The sequence below is a fragment of the Chionomys nivalis genome, chromosome 4 (assembly GCF_950005125.1).
Source record: "Chionomys nivalis chromosome 4, mChiNiv1.1, whole genome shotgun sequence".
Classification (NCBI taxonomy): Eukaryota; Metazoa; Chordata; class Mammalia; order Rodentia; family Cricetidae; genus Chionomys; species Chionomys nivalis.
In genome coordinates, this window is record NC_080089.1 from 91926194 (window position 1) to 91949135 (window position 22942).

The 22942-nt window shown below is 44.7% G+C and overlaps 1 protein-coding gene across 1 annotated transcript in view; it reads left to right on the forward strand.

The window, feature by feature from the left end:
- The window catches only part of Slc9a9 (solute carrier family 9 member A9), a 544273-nt gene extending 522426 nt beyond the window's left edge, over positions 1–21847 (forward strand). The window contains exons 15-16 of the mRNA XM_057767041.1: positions 18141–18246; positions 20277–21847. Of these exons, the coding sequence (XP_057623024.1) occupies positions 18141–18246; positions 20277–20504 (334 nt within the window). The 3' untranslated portion in view covers positions 20505–21847. The remainder of the gene's footprint in view (positions 1–18140; positions 18247–20276) is intronic.
- The last annotated feature ends 1095 nt before the right edge of the window (positions 21848–22942 follow it).

The window sequence follows — 22942 nt, forward strand, 5'->3', positions numbered from 1 at the left end:
AATGTGACAAAAGTACTAACACTTCCATCTTTACAAATGGAAGTTTCCAGTAAATTTTCCAGTGGGGGAAAAAATCTTTGCCTAACAGTCTATGGTTGGTTCTCCTACCACCGAGTCGTGCCACAGAGTTCTCAGGTTCCTTCCACCTATTAGGTTGATAGCCTTGGGTGTCAAGGATACCACGCCTCATAGTGATGCTGTTTTCCTAGGAGACCTCTCCAATGACTCAGCCTGAGCTAAGGAAGCAGTTATACTGCTTCACACTCCAGACACAAGCAGGGGGTGGGGGCACGTTCCTCAGTACAACTCTGGGGAGTTCTACCCGGTATTCCCACATCCTGACTACATGGCCATGGTGGCCTCTTGGTCCCCCAGTGCTCTGATATCCTCAGCCTTAAGATGAGGATAATGATAAACAGACTAAAGAAGATGTTTCCTAGGAAAATCTGGCATGGAGCCTCCAGTGTACTTCATGTCTATTAGATAGTAGGCATCGAGAATGTTTCAATCCTGAACTGAAAGGACAGAGAGTCAGGAGTTGGCTGCTTTTGATTCTTAGATCAGAAACTCGGTGATATTCATAGACTTGGGGAAAGGACATAGCGGGTCTATATCCATAGCCTGGACAGGACCCCTGCTCTCAGCATGTGTGCACCTTCCCTGTGCAAACAGGGAAGACCTGGAAATGGTTATTCGATAAGCAATTGAAAGGAGTTAGAAATATGTGTAGATCCAGAGCAACCAGCTGTCTGTATCATGCATGTTGCTAATAGGAAGTCTTGGGCTTTGGTAGATGACCCATGAATAATGGCAGAGACCCCTCCATCACTGATGATGTCTGCCATGAATAATGGCAGAGACCCCTCCATCACTGATGATGTCTGCCAATAGGATGCAGGTTTTCTGGAGACATACTTAAATGTTACAAGAGGGTCTGGGCATCAAAGTCCTGTGGAGTCATGGTGGAAATGTTTTAAAATCCAGTTTTCGTTACCAAATTCCAGCTGGCAAAAGCTCAGATTGAGCTTCAGCTATCCACAGCATAATCACATCCCTGGAAAACTACTAACACTTTCTTCCTTACCACTGCTGAGCAGTAGACAGACGCGTGTGAGGGGCAGCTCACCGTCATTCTGAAACGTTAGAGAGGCACCGCACCTCAAGGTCACAGTCCATTCAACTTCCCAATTTCTGAGGTGATTTCCAAAACAGGCTTCAAAGTTGGGACAAGAGCTAATTCCCATTGAAATGTCTAGAGCTAGCATTAAGTGACTCTTCTCTCCCAGGTCTCCTAGCAGCAGCTGGATATTAACAAGGAAAAAAAGAATTATCATTTGGGGCTCCAGCTGCCTGCCACTTTGTGCCTCTTTAAAAACTGAATAGACTTCCAGTTCCACTCAGCTCTGTGAGTCTGCTCACAATTGCAAAGGAATGGTAAGTAATCGAGGCGAATGGAAATGACTGGAGAGAGGAAGGCTGCCTGCAGGCGAGGTGCTTTCTCCATCTCTTCTGCAACATGGCAAGCAGAGCGGTCCCTGCCTCTGCTTTGGCTTACGTCCATATCTGTACCTTCCCAGGAAGGGCCCTAGAACTGTTTATTAAAGCGAGCGCACCAACACCCACGGCAAACCTACCAAAACAATTTTTATTATTTTTACAAGGACGGACTAATCATATTATGAGTCACAGTTTAATTTGCTCTCCAGTGGTTTTATTTAGCCAAAGGATCAATTTTGTTCAGGCCAAATAACACTTGGAGTGGTTTTAATAAAACGTGCATTTTCCGTTTCTCTCATCACATTGGTTCCCTGGTAGCCATGGCCTCTACTCCCCAGAAAATTTGTTGGTACAGCAGATACAGGCTATGCCCTCTTAGCAGCCATAATCTGCCAAGATGGGAAAGCTGGTTTTGTATTTGTGCTGAAAGGGGTCTAGACCCGCCCCCCCCCCAGTGGTGAAAACTTTGATCTGGAGCCTAAAAGCATCTTATCCAAACATACATTCATTTAATCTTGCAACTCAAGCATGAAGGACCCTCCCAGAGTGCCTTGGGAGGGCCAAGGGGACAGGGCTGGGGTTTGCAGAGGAGCCGGGCAGCCGTGTCTGAGGAGCCAGTTATCTCTGATCCCTTGTCCCACGGGAAAGGCCTTGCCTCTTGAGGAGGCTAGAACAGTCAGGCGAGGCATTCTTCCTGGTGAGGCTGCTTCAGGGCTTTCCAGGGACACAGTTTTATGGCAGGAAAATGTGATGGCAAATAAGAACTGCCCTGGGGAATCCGTAGCTGAAATTTACAGCTGCACTTTTTTTCTTTCCTTCCAATAACGGGTCCAAAGGACTTCATCAGTGCCATACCCCCAAGACTTTATTACTTACCAGCGAAATCCAAAATAAAATACTAAGGGAATTTGAATGCCAAACCCAAATCGCTCTCCAATCTCAATTTGATCCATCAAACGTCACTTGAAGGAATTAGTTTCTGGTCACTGGGCACCAAGCACTTGTAGGCACGAAGAGGAGTGAGCAACAGTGTCCCTCCCTCCAGATACATGCAGCAGAGCCTCACAGGAGGAAAAGCGGGCTCCAATAATTTTGATGTAATACATGGAACCAGAACGGTGAGTGGGGGGGGGGCTTACAGAGCCTTGGTGAGGAAGTTCTCTAGTGGACACAGAGAGGGCAACAAAGAAGCATTGCCTGAGGGACCTGCACCCTCCGGGGTTGCCTTGGGCTCCCTGTATTAGTTACTTTGTCCTTACCATAGCAAAACACCTGACAGAGGCCACCTAAACCAGGAGAGTTTGCTTTTGGCTCGTGGACTCAGAGATTCCAATCCATCAGAGCAGTAGGCAGGGCAGAGTGGTTCTACCCTGATGATGGGAATGTGGAGGAAGACAGCAGGCAGAGAAAGCAGGCCTAGTTAGAGCAGCAGGCTCTAGATCAGTTAGAAAGCAGGCTATAAATAAACTATGAGGCAGGGAATGGAGCTGAGTGATGTCATTGGTACGATTATAATCCCATTATTTTTTCTTTGTGCCAATCTCAATGTGTGCTTTTTATCTATCCTAAGTTTACTCTTGGCCTCAAAATAGCTCCTGAGTCCCAGAAGATGCATTCAAGTCCTAGACAAGAAAGGAAAGGGGATACAATTAATGCTTTATTTAACTAGTTAGAAACCCTATCCACCAATTCCTTCCATTTTATTGGCTACCTAATCTGTTGAAGAAGTAGGAAAAGTAGGAAAAGTTAGGGCTTTTATTGTAAGGTAGGGAGACTAGGCACTGGGCAGGCAAGCACCACCCTCAGATTTTAAGGAGAGACCTAAGAGTCTATGTGCAAAGTTAATATCTATAATAAGTATATGATGGAGATGAGGCGACATGGGTTCTGCAGGACATCTCTCACGTCCACCTTCATAAAGAAGCCTTGTCTTTTGAAGTACATGGCATTTCTAACCTCGGCACAGGCACGGAGGTTTCTGTCCTTCACAGAACACTTCTATTTGGATGAGATTTCATGTGACCCCACCGTAAGGTGAAAAGCTAAAAGGAAAACATCTCTGGTTCAAGCAAGGCGTGGCAGGGGAAAGAGCGCCTTGCTTTAAGACAGGGAGTAAGGGGTCCTGAGAGAGTGGGAAAGAAAGCATGAAAGGGTCTTTGTTCAGAGACACACGATCTGCATGTGACTGAATGGGTAAAGGACTCCCACATGCCAGGGTGTCCACCTGCAGTGAGCAGCGTATGTGAAGACCCAGGGAGACAGAAGCACATTAGAAAGAATCGAGCTTCATTTCAGGAAAGCTTGTGAAAGAGCGTGGCCAATGAGATTAGAAGGAAATGCAGGGAATTACCCTGCAGGTGTAGTCTTACGGGCCCAGTCATGACAGAGACCTCCAACTCCATCTCTGACAGTTCAGGATAGTGGTCGTGTCTTTGCAGGACAGTTTAGTGGTCATCAGGATGCACTGGGGTCTGAATCCTCAGTGCACACAGGGCCTGTGCATACAGCATGGAGTTCATGAGACAAAGATCCAGCCAGAATCTGGATGCTTGCACATTTGAGTGGTAGAATCCCACAGAAAGAGTGAGTCCACTGACTAAGGGAACTTAGTCCGAGACATTCTGGTAGGGGCTGAGGAAAGAAAGCACTGGAGTGTGCTCTTCCTCCTCCCGGGAGCACTGTTCTTCACTCTGGGGCAACAGAGAGGCCAGATGTGCCCATAAAATGGTTTGCAGACTATGTGACTATCCATCATGGGTTGTGGGATCATTTCAACAGCTCAGAATTAGCACTTTAAAAATAAAATAAAGAATACAATATAGATCTTGAACCCTGAATCTTAAAATCCAAATCTAAAAATCCAAAATTCAGACCTGAAACTCTTTCATCATGAACGTGAAGCCACCAGCAGAATATTCCTTTCAACCCCCAGCCTCGTGAGATGGGTGGGTCAAAACACAGGTACACACAAAAATAATAAACTCACCAGTAGAGCACTGAATTAGTACATATGAAACATAAATAAATGTTGTGTTTAGACATAATGCCGTCTCTGGGATATCTCATTATGGGTGTATACATATCCCTATCCAACCGTGAATGTCTCTGAGAGCCCAAGCATCTCTGACAAGGCATAGTAAAAGCATAGTAGTCATATTGAGATAGACAAGCTGTGCTGTAGCAAATCTTCCTAAATCTCAGTGGCTCATCTAACAGTTTTGTTTCTCTCTCACTTAAGGCTAAGAAGAGGTGGATGAAGTCTCTGGGCACAACTCCTTACCATGTACTCAGGGTAATCCGAACGCTGATAGTGGCTACGCCCTCTCACCCTTGGCCTTTGTAGCAAAGAGTCAGATAGACAGATGCCCATGTGTCCATATAGAAATAATCCTTGTGCCAGGCAGTGGCAGCACACACATTCAATCTAAGCACTCAGGAGGCAGAGACAGGAGGATCTCTGTGATTTCGAGGCCAGCCTGGTTCAGTTTCAGGACAGCCAGAGCTGCACAAAGAAACCCTGTCTCAAATAAATTATAACCATGATACATGGATCAGCATTGGTCATATATCCAACTTACCTCAAGGATGCAGATGCAGCTGTTTTAAGTACCAGAAAGAGAAGGGAACTGGACATCAGAGAAATCGAGCTGGGAGTGGGCAGACTAGCAGATGAGAATGGGAGGAATGCTGTCAGCTTGTCCTGGGAAGACATGAATAGGTGTCTGCTCGTCCAGGAAGGACACTAAGGAATAACAAAGAATCCACCCATGTCCACCTTGGTGAGCCAACAAGTAGTGGGAGGTTACTTCCAGCATGAATGACCCCTGGGCATCTGCACCATTAAAATTCCCATTTCTGCATGAGTGATGATGACTCACAAAAGCTGCATCCCTCAAGCTCTTTGTCCAACTTGCAGACGGCACAAGGGTAAAGTTTGCAAGAGATTATAGCACGTGACGAGTAACATGTGGCTCTTCTCTGTGTCCTTTCCAAGAAAACAGAGTTCCTCATTCCTCCTAAACAGCTTTCACTCCACAGCTCAAAAATAACTCAGTATATCTAGATCAAATCAATGAGTTATAGTCAACATTGTATTGCCAATCTCGTGTGTCTGTCTGTGTGTGTGTGTGTGTGTGTGTATGTGTTAGCTTTGTCTTATTCAAAGGGTCAGCAGAGATATCTTACTAAGCCGTTTGCTAAATGGCCAAGAACAAAAAGTGACCATTGAATGTGGGAAATTTAGAAGGTGGCCTCAAGGACAGCTAGGAACTGTGGACAAACAAAAGCGAGAGAAGGCTGAACAAAAGTGTCGTTGAAGCCCTGCTGCTCCATGTAAAAGCCCCACTTCTAAGCAGATACCTCACTTTTATAAAGACATAGCCACTCCTGGGTGAGGAGGGCCCTGATCCTCCAAGTGCTTGATTGGAATATCCTGCTGTGAAGCTGTGTCATTGCCATACAGTGAGCAGTATCTTCTTGGGGACTTAGGGGAGAGACTCTGCAGTATCTGAGAAAGGGATCCAGCAGCCAGCCAAAGAAGTATGGTGAATTCTGCAGGCTGTGTGGGTGATGTCACAGGAGTAACTTGACTTAAGATGTTTGAAATATATTTATTTTTAAAAGATTCACTTATTTTTATTCTGTGTGTATAGGTGTTTTGTCTGTGTGTATGTATTGCACCATGTGTGTGCAATGTCTGAGGAGTCCAGAGGAGGGTGTTGGAGCCCCTGGAACTAGAATTATACAGGGTCATTAGCTACTTTGTGAGTTACTAAGAGCATCAAACCCAGGTCCGTTAGAAGAGCAGCCAGTGCTCTTAGCTGTTGAGCCATCTCTCCATTCCTGAAATATCTAATTTCTAATACTCGTAACTTCTCAAAGGAAACAGTGAAAAAGTAATAATAGTAGCTACTATCTATTGAGTGAGTGCTGGTTATGGGCCCAGAATGGTGCTAGAAGTTCTGTCTATTTTCATCTCTTCTAGTCCTCTCCTTTATGAGGTCACTATGGTAAGTTATTTCCAGCTTATAAAAGTTCAAAGTTGTCAAAAATTTAGCCATTCATGGATAATCAGTAGCAAAGTCGTGATTCAAGCCTAGTCTGTCCTTTTACTTCCAAAATAACCTGTAATGTAAATAAACAAGTAACAAACGTGGATGCCCCCAGAGTAGTTAGGTATTATAGATTGAATTGCACTTCCCGACACTCCCTCCCTTGCCAAGAAAGACATGTGGAAGCCCTCACCTCGGGACCTCAAAATGCAACCTCATTTGTAAATAGATTGGTTGCAGGTCTAATGAGCTAAGAAGAGCTGAGATCATACTGGAACAGGGTCCATTATCACAGGTCTCAATCCACCGACCTGAGAGGGTCAACTTCAAGGGCCCAGAAGACTTCATTTTAGCAAACACAGCAGGAGCTTCTGATGCAGTCAGGTGACCAGCTAGTAGAGACTGGGTTTAGACTTTCTTCTAAAGATCCAAAGATGTAGATTAGATGAATTCTAGGGTTTCCTCCTGATTCCAGTACGTCTGCTGGTGTATCTTGAGTCCATTTGGCCTACTTACGCTGGTGCTTTGGTATCTGAGAACACTCACCTTTCCTTTAAGCTTTCCAACAAACATTGATGCCCTTTCTCTGTCCCTGGATTGTCTGGATCCAAGGATCCAAATAGATTTATCTTAGCCTGTGATAAGGAGATCCTATAGCTAAAACCAACCTGGGGACAAACAAGATTGTTAGCGTTCTATTTTATCAGTCCTTAATCTGCCCTTGGGCTTAATCATTCCTGGGTTTCCTAACTCAAGTCTCTGGGGGAATGGGGATGAGTTTCAAGACATCTGGGAGCTCTGTAACGTCCTATAAAATTGCATACAGATGATGAACATGCTGGCACACTTTCAGAGATAAATCCTCTGCCGGGGAAGGTGGAGAACCATGGCTGCAGGCATCATCTGACTTCCCAGCTCACCTGGCTGTGACCCTGGATGTTCATTTTGATAATTCTGAGGGACACTGATCAGGAGCATGTCTCAGGCAGCTTGAGCACTCTGGAGGACTCTAGGAGGGCGGCCATGGTATCAACACTAGGTCTTTGAATCTCTACAAACACTTTTATACAAATGGGTGGAACAGTTCGATAACAAAGCCAGATATCCAGGGACACATTTCCAGCCAAACCAGGGTTAAGCTGTCTCACAAGACCCAGATGACAAGTGGGTAGAAACACAAGCATCTGGACGGAAGGAAAGAGAAAGAAACTGAGTAGTGGTATCTGGGAGAAGCTGGGAGCAGAAGCCCCTAAGAGCAGACAGCATCCTTGGGAAGTTGGGATGCCTTTGAAACATGAACACAAATGTGAAAGATGTTCAGGGAGTAGAGAGCACCCACTCTCTCGGGAGAAATGGAGAAGTCTCTGTAAGGCACGGGGGGGAGGGGGGGAACTACAGCAGCCAAGAAACTGCAAGCTCTCAGGATAGATCCACCAAGCCAGGGGGAGAAGCTGCTGAGTGGAATCTAAATATATGTGAGGTTAGCAGGGACCGGGGTGGGGGGGCAGTAAACAGGCAGCAGAGCTCAGAATACAAGCCACCCTATTTAATGTCATGTTAGACAAAACAGAAGACAGACTCTGAAACTGGAATGGCTTCCTGAAACCAAAGTCTTTCCATAAGCTCAAAAAAAAAAAAACCATAATTTAATATAAAAATGAACACTAAAAAAATGGCAACCAGGTCCTAGGTAGCTCTTACAGAAAAAATAAAACAGAAATAACATACACAAGGAATGTATGCCCAAAAATACAGCTATAAAGTAAATCAGAACTATACCATCACTCATTAGCTAAGTTGGAAAGCAATATGCAAATGATACAAGACACAAAAGAACAATAATCATAATCATAAAAACTTAAACTCCAAAAATAAAGTCATTTTAAAAATCATGGCTAAATTACACAGAATATAAACCAAATAAACAAAATGAATAATACCTTCAGAAAAAAATAACAGCTGGTGAAAAGGCTAAAAATTTAAATAAAAAAGAAAGAAGACTATAAAAAGAATTTGAGAGAAAGTAACAAATATCAAAGGTGAGCAAAGAGAACTGAACATCCGGGAAACTGGGGCCCCTAGAGAAGAAAGGCAAAACACATGCATTGAGTTTTTCTGCCGTGGCAAAACAGCCCAAACAACCAGCCTACAGGAGGAAAAGATTTTCTGGCTCCTGGTTGCAGAGGTTTCCGGCTGCCCTGCTTTCGCCAAAGGTGAACATCACAACAGCGAGCCCAGGCATCGGAGTGGGCCGTTTACGTGTGGTAGCCAGGAAGTAGGAAGAAAAAGAATGTTAGACCCAAAACACCTTCAACACCTTGTTCCCGGCTGACCTACTTCCTCAGCCGGACCCCACCCTCTGCCGCTCTTTTCAGTCATCGGGGGTTGTTAATCCATTCATGAGGATAGTGCTGTCACGACCCAGCCATCCAGCGTGAGTTTGGGGTCAACACTTCATATTCAAACCACAAGAGCAAGGAAAGAGCAAACTGTACATCAAGAGACCGTTCCTGAAATAACAGGTTTGGAACGGCTTGTAGAGCGTGCCTCATGCCTACGACCATCAGCCTGGAACAGACAGCATCAGGCAAATGTTAGTAATATTAATAAATTCTAAGGCAAAAGCCCTTTGAGGATCGAGGAGAAAAGCACATGATTTACATTTTCATTATGCGTTCAGGAGCAGCTGCTTGTGTCAAAAGAAAGAGAGTGATATATTTAAGATACTCAAAGAAAGTAAGTCAAATGATTTTATTTCCAGAAAAATTGACTTTCAAAATATAATGGGCACTGATGTTATCAATATACAAGAGCTCAGAGAATATTGATCCCATGAGCCTTTCCTGAGAAATCGATTGAATAACAAGTTTCAGTCTAAATGACTTGTGAGGCATTGACAGAAGATTTGATGGGAAGCATTTGATGCCCAGTACTTGAACAGCCAGGACCAGGGAAATATTAATAGCCACACAGTCAGGCAATATAAATAAGGGGCTGCTATCTATCATTACTATAGTGTTTTGTAAATGGGAAACTAAAATACAAAAGGGGTGTTAATGCAAAAAAATAGAGTATGCAAAAATTAACATTTTTGGTAATTATTACGGTGGCAACAGAAATATTCTATGTCTGCTCTGTGTGCAGTATGGGAGATAACAAATGAATAATTATGGAAATTTCTAATTATTTTCATCATGTCCTAAATAATTAGAAACTGGTACTTCAGGTGGAAGTATCCATAGGAAGGCAGGAGATATTGAACCTGAAATACATAAGGGTCGCTGTTAAAAACAGACTACACACAACCTCCCCCAGCTCCACACTCAACCATGTCAAATTAGTATCCTACAATTAGCTATAAGGAAAGTACTTGCCCCATGGATATATACGATGAAGAACTCCAAACCAGACTGCATATGTATGTATGTATGTATTTAGGTATGTGTATGTGTGTATCATACGTGTGTGTTAACTATTTATTTGTTTAACTTAAACAGGAAGATCCATGTCATTTACTTCTATTCCACTGTATTTTGCAGTCCTAAAGTATCAAGAGTCTGGTTTTGAAACACCACCTTTTAACTAAAAGAAAATATGAAATTTCAGGGAAATCTTTGATCTAAGGTGTGAGTCAAGATATGTATAAGATGAATCTGAAAACAATAGTCATATAGATGATAAGAATGATGTCAAAGATAATGAAACTGGAAATAGAGGTAGACAGATCTCTATGAATCTGAGGTCAATTCAGATCACTATGAATGACAGCCGGGATCTTGTCTCAAAAAAAGAAAAACGATACCGGAATCCTGTCACTAAGACTCAGGAGGTGTCTTAAAAGACTCATTAATCAAAGATGGGTCAATTTGAGCATCAGCAATAATAACTAGAATCAAATAAATTTAAACTTACCACTTCACAATGATATTTAACCAAAAACAGTGGTCACTTTTAGAAACACTAAGGAAACGAATCCTTGTGTTAAATGCTGGCGGCACATGGAATGGCTCAGGCATGTCTTCCATCGCAAGTGCCCCACCGAATGCACCAAATGAATGAAGGCCTCTTTAAAATAGTCTACCTATTAAAACTACTCTAGAGATAGAATTTCATTAGTCTGACCAGGAATCAGAAGACATACACTCTTTTCATAGTGGGCAAGAGAAACTGTAGTGTGCAGGAATGTACTTACGGGCGATAAAAAACTATAGTGCAAACTCCAGGACTTGGTTCATATAAAAACAAGGATGTCAGGTCCCTGTGGGAGGAGAGGGACACTTGGGTGAGGATGAAACACGGGCAAGGGATTTTGCAGGTGAATGACCAAGTCGTGTTTCCAAGTGGGCATGGTTTCTTGTTTTATGAAGATTTATTAACCTATGTGTTAGATTTATAAGGTTTGCCAATTCCCTCTTCCTCTCTATAATGAAAATCCTTTTAAAATATAATCAAGTGTGCTCACCTGGTAAAACACAGGGCCCTGAGTTCGATCCCTATCACTAGAGAGAAAAAAAAAACAAATATAATAAAGGTCAGAGTCTAGAGTGGGCAATCGTGTTGTAAACAGTTTTGAAGCAATATGGCAAATGCTTTCAGACAGGCAGGTACATGTGGCGGTCAAAGCGCTGTGGAACTGAAGCCGTTCAGCAGGGCAGGTCTAAAGAAGGCTCCTGGGAGGAGGAAGCACACCTCTTGGGCTTTAGGGGACAGCCTTCTCCAGAAGGATATGTGAGGGACAGAACTCAGAGACTAGACTAGAGGGGTCTCAGCAGAAGACCATGTGAGGGACAGAGCTCACGGCCTAGACTAAAAGGGTTTCCACTCACCTGACACTGGCTTCCTCTAGGCAATCCAGGGCCCTTGAAGGTGTTTATTCAGGAATTTGTTTCTTCCTTTGTGGCCCTGCAGACTAGGGCAGTTTCCTCTGAATGGAATGCACGATTGTTGACCGAAAGAGCATATGTGATTCTGTGAATGAATTAGTGTCACCTGCCTTTCTATTGTTTTAAAGCCAGAACATGACATATGATCTGGTGGGGCGGGGGAGGATTTTGTCCTTTGATTTTTCTTCAGAGTAGCTGCTGTGAAGACATGGCTCCAGCCAGCCAGTCTCTGCAAGCACACTGCACAGCTAGAATTCCTCTTTCAGCCAGGGAGCTGAGGGATGGAGGAGAACCCTTCCTTCCATCTGAACCCTACATGCCAACTCTGCACAATGGCCCATTACATGCTTAAACATCAAGGCAAGACAGTGAGCATCGGGTGATACAATCTGACAGAGCCAGTGGGAAGAGGAAAAACACACTTTGTTAGGCTGCATTTCCCTAGAACGAAACAGAAAGGGTGTGATGTGTATCCTGGAATCAAAGAACAATTGGGGGTGTGCGAGTCTGGGTGTCCTCTGCTAGCCCTGCTCCTGCATGCTCTGCAAACAGAACTGCGGGGCTCAGACAGGCGAGAGCCAGAACATGTAGGACCCAGGAATTCTGCAGGAACCTAAAGGCTGAGAGTCAATTTGGCATCCAGTCCAGCATGCACTTACCCTTCTCACCCACCTGGCATTCATCCCTCACTATCTCTGCTGGCAAGCTGGCACTGGAAGCTTAAAGTACTCAGGAAATGCAGTTAATAGGGGGTTAAAAAGACTGGAACTCAGAAAGTTGTCTGCTCCCAGGCTTATTGATTTATAAAATGGGACTATAGCACCCGCCTCTACTATTAAGAAAACAAGATAAATGGGAATACTTAGAAATGAGTGGTCAGAGTGTTCCTAAAGACTTGACCTCGAGACACGCACTTTTCTTCTGTGTAAAACTGGGTCCTGGCAAGCACGCCATCCATTTACCAAGCCAGTACATTACAGGCTCATGTGAGTGCTCCCAGAAAGGATAGAATTTTCCTCCACACAAGCCAAGACCTGATGCTCTGATAATCCCAGACCAACATCAAGAATTCATTGTCTCAGGTCAAGTATCTGTATCGTCACTCAGAAAAGATAAAACAACCATCAGAGGCCATTGCGTAGACATGGGCTCAGAGCCAAGTAGGCTGCTTCTTGTCCTCATCCTAAGCTTTGTAAATGTATGGATAAAAAGGTATCCTCATTGCCCTCCCCTGTAAGGTTTATAGGAAATGGTGGCAGCATCCCAAAGAGTCTCCATTGTGTTCCAGACTTGCCTGATCTTTGGCCGGCTGCATTGCTTGTTAAAAATAATAATAATAATAATAATTAATAATAATAATAGTAATAGTAATAATAATAAAAGAGTCCCTAAAAATAAATAAATAAAGCCCGAGATGGTGGCTCATACCTGTAATCCTAGCACATGGAAGGCTGAGAAAGAATGTCTGTCATGAATTTGAAACTGACCTGGTTCACAGAGTGAGTTCCAGGCCAGCTGGTTAAATGACAACACCCTTTCTGGAGCTCCAGTGGTTCTGAATCCGAATCTCCAGAGATCTCTGAACTCAGAATGTGTAACAAGGTTCTCTAGGCGAGTGGAGTTCTGAGGCTAGTTTAAGGGGACGCAAGGGGCACAGCTGGGAAGAAGCGTTCCACCCCCTCACGTCATTGTCACCCAGCTTCAGTGTCCCTGTCTTTCCCTAGTTTGGTACATAACAACAAAAATGTATGACAAGAAACAAGCTTACAAGGATCTCAAAACCAGACTCAAGGTCTGGAGATATAGATGTCTGATTCCACTGTGACTTCTATAACAAAATACCATAGACTAGTTGGTTTCAAAACACATAAATTTATGTTCTCACTGGTCTGGAAACTGAAGATTTAAGAGTAGATGCCAGTATGGTCAAGTTTTGGTAAAGCCTTTTCTACTGATAGAGAGAGACTGCAAGTTTCTTCTGAGGACACTAATCACAGCATGGGAAACCTATACTGATGAGCTCATGACACATGTGATGACCTCATGATATACACTGATGCCCTCATAACATCCCACTTACCCCTTAAAGCCTCTGGCTCTACTTAAGATCACATTGAAGCAAAGACTTTTAACCAACACAGGACTCTGAGAAAGAAAACAAATCTAGAGTCCATACAAAGGGGTAATGGGGCTTTAAAGGGGGAAGATGAGCCCGGTCTTTGCTTGTCACCGATCTGTGAAAAGTCACTTAGACAAGGCGCAAACACCAGTGAACATCCATTAGTTGGAGCAACTTAAAATGAATAAAGCATGATGATCCACAGTAACCAAAGCATCAACACAAAGCAGAGATGAGAGGCTTTCCTGTGGCTGGGTACATCAGTTGTTAGTGCAAATGGATACAGAATTTTGCTCTAGTATCTCTGGCCAAAGGAGAAAGACATTTGCTAATGGCCTTTCCTATTTCGTGTGCGTTCAATCTCAGCCTGGGTTCCAGCTTCTACTCATTCCTGAACCAAACCACTAGTGCCTTTGAAAATCAGAAAAGCCCCTGGTCTCCCCCAAGAGCTTAGCATTTTGTCTCAGCGCATTCTGAGTTTACAAGGGAAGCAAAACTAGCCATATAAATGCCCCTTGAGGACTCTGCCTCCCAAAACACACACGAGAGCCCTAATGAGAAAAATAACACATTCTGCAAAATCTGCTGTTGAGGATTTTTTTGTAGATCAAAAGATTTTTCTTGCTTTTTAATAATTCAGGTAACCTTGGAGATCCAGCTGCTTTTCCGATACTGCTTAGCAATGAAGAACCAGAAAGTTGCTGCTTCCCCCGATTCCACTCCATCATCTTAGTAGGCAGGTCCAGTTAGTCTGTCTCTAGGAGAGGGCAGAACGCTGTAAGGAAAGAGTCCACAGTCTCAGGCCAGGTCTGCTGGGTTCCCCTGAGCCTTTATCTGCCCTCACTTAGCTGGTGTCTTTATTATTTAGCAATCATTTATTGAGTGGTTAATTCCAGCCCTGCACCCAAGGGTGCTACAGGCTGGAAATGAAGCCTTTTGTCTTCTTACACATCGCTACTCTGCTTCTGTGGGTGCTCGTCTCTGTCTTGCACTGGTGGGGTGTGTGGTCACAAACAAGTGGGTAGGAGGGAGTGGGGTGGGGTGTGGGGGTGGGCGAGAGAGTGAAGCGCAAAGGTAATTTCTTATTTTGTGTCATCACCACTCTTCCTGGGATCCCCGCTGTCTAATAATACGAGCTCAAGTTATCCGTTTGACCTCTCTTGGCCTTCCATCCTCAGAAAAACCTCATGCATCAGCCTTCTCATTCTTCTCGGGAACTCATGCAGAACCTACTTTTATCCCTCACCCCACACCACCTTTGAATATCATCCTATACCAGAGGCCAAGCACATCCTCTATGGCCATCACTAGGCAAAGATGTTGGGGAGTACAGCCTCAGCCCCACATCTCTGTGGCAATGCATGGAGCTTCATATCTCCCATCATTCAAGAGGTCCTGCTTTCTGGGGTTCACACCGCCATAGAATTGTCAAAGGGCATCCCATGCTTGCCAGGAGTCACGCACCAGCAGAGGCTCCCTACCTCTCCCTCCCTCATCCCTTCCTGCTAGCCCCTACTCGGTAGTTTTCCATCAACACAGCTGTCCAGGTACAAGATCTGCTTCAGAGCCCGTAAATCCCAATGCTGCACCAGTCCTGGAGTGGCAGTCGTGTTTACCGTCATTATTGATCCACACTATTGCTTAGACAAGGACTAGAACATCAAAAACAAATTTTAAAAGTCAGACAAATGTTCCAGGCCTGGTGGGCAAAGTCATGGAATCCCAGGTACTTGAGAGACTGAGGCAGGAAAACCACCAGTTCAAGGCAAGCATAGACAACTTATTGAGACACCTTCTCCTTCCACATCTCAAAATAAAGGTAAAAAGCAGGCTAAGGGGTGTAGCTAACTCAATGGTAGGGTTTCTTCCCAACGTGAATGAAACCTTAGGCTTAATCCTAAATATCATTAAAAAAATAGCATCTGAATAGCAAGTCAAAGTATAAAACCCTTCTGTTTATGTTACTTTAGTAAGTCTGAGGCTTGGATGGGTTAATAACTGGATCATCAGTTGTACAGTACAGCTGATGTTCCTGTCTGTGTCTTCTTTGAATAATTGTGGACCCTGTCCAGAAGGAGCTAAATGCTTCTGTTTGGTTTAGTTTCTAATATCCCCCCCCCCAAAGTCCCTAGAATTTAGCCTTTAAGGGTTTGCTCTAGAAGTATTGTTCATAATTTAAAGAGGTACTTCATCAGGATTAAAGAATGTTTTTGACATACTTTAAATTTGTACTTTACTTAAATAATACTGTTTTGTTGATTTTGCTTCTCAGCACACTGAGAAGCATGGTAGAGGTTCCCTGGACCTCTCTCGCACTCTGAGAGCCTTGACCACCGTGGCACCTCTAGGACATAGTTGAGGTATCACCGCTTAGGCCTCGAGAAACCAAGTTGGCTCTGTGTCCCTTGGTCTTCAGTTAGCCAGCAAAAAGTCTTCCCACAGATTTTCAGGGGCCTGTGTGTATGGTCAACCCTGACAGGACACCATGTCCTCCTGCCCTGGCTCAGGAGAGGCTCCGCTCACTAGCACAAAGGGACACCAAAGTTCACTTTTAGACAACTCTGTGGATCACCTGCCATCCCTGACTCTGTCTTGATAAGTTCCCAAGGAGTTTGTGGTGGTTTAAATAAGATTGGCCCCCATAGACTCCTGTGTTTGAATGCTTGGCATTACAGGAGGTGTGACCCTGTTGGAGTAGGTATGTTCTTGTTGGAGGAACTGTGTCGCTGGGGGCCAGCTTTGAAGTTTCAGAAGCTCAAACAAGGTCTAGTGTCTTAGTTCACTTTCTGTTGCCTGCATAACAAGATGCAGAACTCTCAGCTCCTTCTCCAGCACCATGTCAGCCTGCACGCTACCATTCTTCCTACCAAGACAATAATGAGCTAAACCTCTGAACTGTAAGCCGCCCCAATTGAATGTTTTCCTTTATAAGAGTTGCTATGGTCATGGTGTCTCTTCACAGCAATAAAACACGAAATAAGACAGAGAGGTTTGGTGGTGGATTCAAAATTTCAAGAGGTGAGGGGCATGGAGGGATGGCTCAGTCATTAAAGGCTAGGCTCACAACCAAAGTTGCCAAAGGAAGACTTTAGGTTATATAAAATTGTAATATCTTTAGGCCTTGATCCCTTCATCCAGAAAATGAAGGAAATAACACTCTAATGAAAATTAATAGGATATCATCAAGGGCTTTCAGATTTGTGTATGTGCTTATAAGATGTGACAGCAAAGCCAGTCTCTGAAGGATAATTTCTTCCCTGCCCCTAAGCTGGCCTTACCAGCCGCTCATCTTACAGGAAGCAAGCTTCCCGTTTACATGCAGCACTGCAGACTGGCTTGTACATTGTATCAGTCATTTCCCTCCCGGCACGCCTAGGCTGTGTTCCCAGGATTCCCAGCTTCATCGATGCTTTACTGTCAAGTGATCTGGAGTCAGAGAAGACCAGAGCTCCTCGCTCTGTTCCTGTAGCAAGTAGGTAAAAGGAGGGAAAGAGGTGTTCTTCAGGTATGGGTGGTTCCTACAGACATCCCCCCACCCCCGATCGTCTCACTCCCAAGTGCCTGTGAGTGGCTGCAGATCTTCACAAGCCAACTGATGTCAACTGCTTTCCTTTTGCCCCTTTCTTTCTTTCTTTCTTTCTTTCTTTCTTTCTTTCTTTCTTTTTTTTTTTTTTTTTTTTGGTTTTTCGAGACAGGGTTGTCCCTTTCTTTCTTAACATTGTTTTGCAGAAAGTTGATGAAGTGAAATACTCCCCAGCAGAGGAAGTAATATAAACTTAAAAGTCGTTTCTAATATAATGGTGGAATAATCCCACTACTTTCTTTCAGTTAATAAAACAATAATAATAATGCCACATGCGGCTGCCTCTGGGGCTTGCGTTATTGATGGGTTGGAGGAAAACACAATGGCTTCAGACGAACAGGTTTTCCTTCTAACTGGTTAGAGCACTTTGGGATGAAGAGATGGGAAAGACAGGTGCTAGACAATAGAACAAACCTAGCAGCAGCTGATTTGCATAATTTTGTATAGAAGTGTGCTGATGTATAAAGTGACTGTATTGAATCCTGAAAATGAAGAGTCTTGGAGAGCATTCCATGTTGACTACCCAGTTTTGAAATAGCTGAGCATTTTGTGAAATACCTCTTGCTTCTTTGTGAAAATGACTGGTATCTCTCTCTCTCTTTCCCCCTTACTGCGCGTGCGCGTGCACATATGTGCTCACATTCAATTTTTAGGAAACACACTTTTTATGCTGTTGTTCTAGGTGGTTCTTCTGAATGCATTCTCTAAGCAGTCTGGCCATGGTGTGAGGGCTGGAGGGACCAAGGGGGATCTTTGCATCTCTCTCTAATGTATGCAGCACCTTGGCCATTCCTGCACGCTGAAAGGCCATCTGGAGAGCCACAGTGCGTAAAGCAAAGATTAAACCCAGCAATTCTTGCAGGCCAAATGGCTTCCTAAATGAGGAAGCTGAAGATTTAAAGGTGAACATAACTGTCTATTTGGGCAACAGGCAAAGGTTTCTGCTGCGAGAGAAATGAAAGTCTAACTTCCTTTTGACAAGCTTTCCTTAACAGCCCCCACCCCAGATATCTGAAGCCCATCTTAACCCACTCGGGTCCTCCGCTCACCACCACGCTGCCTGCATGGTGTGGCCCCGTCTCCAGGCTGCTCACCAGTCCGCAGGCCTATGGGGTGAGTGAACAACGGTCAGGTGGGGCAAGCCGGGTGAGTACCAATGAGCTAGAGACCTCGGGACTCTTCCTCTCTAGCTTGAGGAGGAAGCAGTTTTGACATTCACTGCACCAAGAAGTATTTCTCTTCTCTGCTTGGTTGTTGCTGATGGTGGCTTATTCTTCTTTTTTTAAAAAGGCACTTTTTTTTATTTTTGCCAATATCTTTAATCATAAGATGAACTTAGAAAATGTAAAAGTGATGCTTCTTCACAAACTGCTGTGTTTTGAAGTTTTGAATATTAGGTCTGTGCTTTATAGCTCAGGGGAGTAGAATAAAAACCTACTGAGAAGCAATTAGAGTCATTCCCAGCAAATCCGAGTGTCAGACAACTGAAGAAGAGCAGAGTCTGAGAGCTGGAAGTGGCCTAAGGAGCCGTCAGCCAGCATTTCCTTACAGGAGGCTCTTTCTCTCCACAACCGCAGCAGCTGGGGGTTTCCCCGAGGAGTGTGATAGAAGCAATCTTCACACAACACATCTGTTTTAAATAGCTCTCAAATGCTCCCAGAGTAGGCTAAAGGTGGGAACCCTGTCCTAAGGTGACCCAGCCAACCTTTGCTGTGCCCTGACTTGCTGTCATCCTCCCAAGTCAATGGAAGATGAGTTGAGATGCCACTCCCTTCAGGGGACCTTCTGGATGAGGTGACCATTCTTGGTCAGATCTCTTTATTTTTGATGTTATCCTGTCCTCTAGGGTCAATGCCAGTCATTCCTAGTCTTGTCTCAAGAAATGTTCTAGAACCCCATTTAAAGTGAAATATGACATCTTCAGCAGCAAGACTTTGCTGGAAGGCAGGTGCCCTTCAAAATCAGCATGGGACTTTTTTTTGTTTTAATACAATCTTTTCTCATTTTACATGCCTGTCCCAGTTCCCACTCACTCCCCTCCTCCTGCTGCCTTCACCCCTCCCCCACATCCACTCCTCAGAGAAGGTAAGGCTTCCCATGGGGAGTCTACAAAGTCTGGCATATCACTTTGAGGCAGGACCAAGGACCTCCTCACCGCCCCCCCCCCACACACACACACCATATCTAGACTGAGCAAGGTATCCCTCCAAAAAGAATGGGCTCCAAAAAGCCAGTTCAAGCAGTAAGGATAAATCCTGGTCCTACTACCAGTGGCCACACAGACTGCCCAAGCCACACAACTTTCGCCCACATTTAGGGGCCTAGTCTGGTGCTATGCAAGTTCCCCTTCTGTCAGTCTGGAGTCAGTGAGCTCCCCACTAGCTCAGGTCGACTATTTCCGTGGGTACCCCAATTATGATCTTGACCCCATTGCTCGTATTATTGTTCCTCCCTCTCTTTGGGGATGGAACATTTTTAAGAACACGGAATTTGGCCGTCTTGATTCTAGCCAACCTTCCTGGGTGCCAGTGAAGAAAATCCACCAAAGCCCACTCTTCTCCTCTCAGCCCAAAGAGATGGCTCATGGCCTCTTCTGACCTTGGGCTTGGAGACTCTTTGAGGCTGTGTAGGAAGCCAAGTTTTCATGAGGACGCAAAGAATGCTGTGCCACGAACAAGCACAGATGGGCCATAGCAAAATTAATTCTAAGAAAAAGGGGGTCTCCAGCTCTGGAGAGAGGCCCCAGTCAGTAAAGTATGAGCTGTGCAAACATGAAGACCTGAGGGGGGATCCCCAGCACCAGCCATGCGCCTGCAATCCCAGCGCTAAAGAGAGAGGAAGAAGTAGATCCCTAGAGAGCTCACTAGCCAGCTAGTCTAACCAGACTGGTGAGCCCAGGTTTAGCAAGAGAAGAGAGTGTTGCTTGAAAAAGGGGTGGGGGGCAGTGGAAAGTCATTAAAAACACCTGATGTCAACCAGCGCCTCCACCTGCATGCATGTATGTATGTATGTATGTATGTATGTATGTATGTATAACAAACACACACAAAATCTGTTTGCTTACACAATGGGGATCCTGTTTCTGCTTTCATCATGAAGTGAACCCCCCCCCTCTCTCTCTCCTCTCTCTCTCTCCAAACCAGGATCAACTGAAAGAGGATGATGTGGAATGTATCATAAACCAAGATGAACTCGCCATGAATTACCAGGAGCCAGGCTCCTCCCCCAGCAGTCCTGCCGCAAAGCTAGCTATAGACCAGAAGCCTTCACTCCAGACCCCAGGCAAGGAAAACATCTACGAGGGAGACCTGGGCCTGGGAGGCTATGAACTCAAACTTGAGGAGACTCAGGGTCAACCCAAGATGGACTAATTGGCATGATGTAATCACAAGTAACGCAAGACCACTGAGGAATGCCAACAGCCTAAGAGGTGATGCAGAGAGAGACAGAAAGAGTATTAAGAACATAAATGGACAGAATCAAAACCTTGTCACATGTATCCTCCCGTGCCTTCAGAAATGAGAATTCATTACCTTCCCTCTGTATTATGTAACCTCATTTAATTATCTGACAGCCATTTTTACTGCTGGATTGGGGGCCAGGAGAGTCAGGCCTTTAGGATGATCCAGATGTGCCGGGTGTCTAGGGGGGGCGCCTCCTCCTGTTCCTCAGACAGCTCTCCAGGCCCTTCACGTGGATTTTGGATTCTATTCCCTTAATTATGGAGCATTAATAACATGAAAAAAGAGCCCCTGCGCATAAGTAATAATTCTTATCTCTTAGGACCTGACTCCACTTGTTCTAACCGACTCTAGGGCTATGTTCAGAGCCGAGTGAGTGTTCAGTGCTCACTCTCGATGGCCTCAGAGAATTTGCATGAGTTGGGGGCCCTGTTGTCCTTGCTGGCACTCTGTCCATACGGTTCTTCCCACAACTCCAAAGAGCTGCTTGCCTCCAGGTGTGTCTGTGTTAAGGCGCAGGGCCTCTTGCCAGCCTAAGGGGACTCTTTCCAGGGAAAGCTGGTTTCTTTCCCACATGCTGTGTTTCCTCAGATAAGCCTCCCTCCCTTGTGTACACTGGAGGAGCTTCTTGGCTCTTGAAGCAGGTTCCCTCTGCATGCTGGCAAGTCCTATTTTGCAGGATGATCCTTCCATATAGGGGAGACTGTGCAGGGGCCCTGACCTTTTCCAGTTCCAACATTGGTGACTGGATGGCAACAAGAAGACAAAAATAATAGGGCTGGTGGCATTTAGGCCACACTAAGGCACCAAGGACAAGCACCAATCCAGACCAACCCCTTGTCGGTGTGGCTCAAATCTTCATTGGAGAGACCAACACAGTAGCTTTTAATTCAGCTGCATGACCTGTGCCTTTGAAGCCAAAAGATACCTCAAGCCTAGCTTCTCTTGAAATGCAGGTGTTGCTGTTGAGCTCCAAAGAGCAGGCTTCAGACTTGGGAGCCCAAGACCTGATGGCCTTGCTTTTGAGGGACATGGAGAATGATGTCTTTCTCAGGCCCAAAGCTTAAAGATGATGCATGCTTCGCTGAGCACCCCGTAGGCCTTAGACCTGTGGTATCAGGTATACTGTTCTGCATGTCCGTTTTCTTGCTCCCAAGTAGTAGAGACTGGGGGAAACTTTTATATTCAGCTAAGGAAAATCTTGTCATGTCAGGTATATATGGCAAGGAGAGAAGTTTTCTAATTTGACATCATCCTAATAAAACTTTGTTATAGAGCATGATCGTGTTGGTTATCGATTCATTTCAAGGCATCTCCTCTGACCAGGCTAATTGAGAGCTCACATTTTGTCTGTAGAGAAATGGGTGCAGCAAGTACTACATGCTAGCATAAGGGAGATGCATGGGCCCTCGGATCCATGAACAGCTAAAGGGACTGGAGCAACAAGTCATTGAAGGAATAAAGAAATCTGGAGAGGATGTCGCAAATGAGGGAAACTGAATCAAGCTAAGTGGCACAGCATCATTTTATCCCACCAGAGGTGACCAGAATCTATGAAGTTTTAAAAATAGAGAAGACACTAAAGGAGGAAGGAAAGAGGTCCAGAAGATGAGGATTCATCTTATTTCTGCCCCCATCAAGTGGAAGCAAGAGCCGAAAATTTGGTATTTGCTTTGTGTTAAGGGGTTGGGGGAGACGTCCAAAAATTCCAATGGTAATGGAAACAGGAAATGGAAGGAAGAAGAATTTGGACTACCAGATGAAATAAAGTAAGGTATTGAGGGGAGGGAGCAGTCTAACGTCAACACCAACTCACGAAGAGTGAGTTAGAACAAAGCTAGTCTCTGCCTCCCCATGGTTTCTCGGTAAGAGACAAGCTCTCTTTCAACCTGCCATCATGAACTACTGCCAACAAGGGCAGTGGGGATAACCTCCATCAGGCTGGATCCAAGAGTAGGATCCAATCATATGTGAGACAATGTTCTCATCTTGCAATGTGACTACCAGCCTTCCTCGCTAACAGAGGCTAGTGCCCAGTTAGCCATTCACAAAGGCAAGGCTCGCTATGCTACCGCTGGGAAGGATAATGAATTATGATCTTAAGCAATGCCCTGGGCTTTGATTAGCAGCCTCATAACTGTGAAATGCAAACCTATTATTTACTGCCAGTTTCTAATGAATAATAAAGGCACAAGTTCTTTATTCAAGCTACTAATATTTTCCTTCATTATTAGAGCTCGAACCAGAATTCTCATTAATTAGATGACTGGCTCTTCCTTGAACTTTTTAGCATGGGTACATCACACACATGCGCATTCACACCCATAGAGTTTGACTCACTACCATGG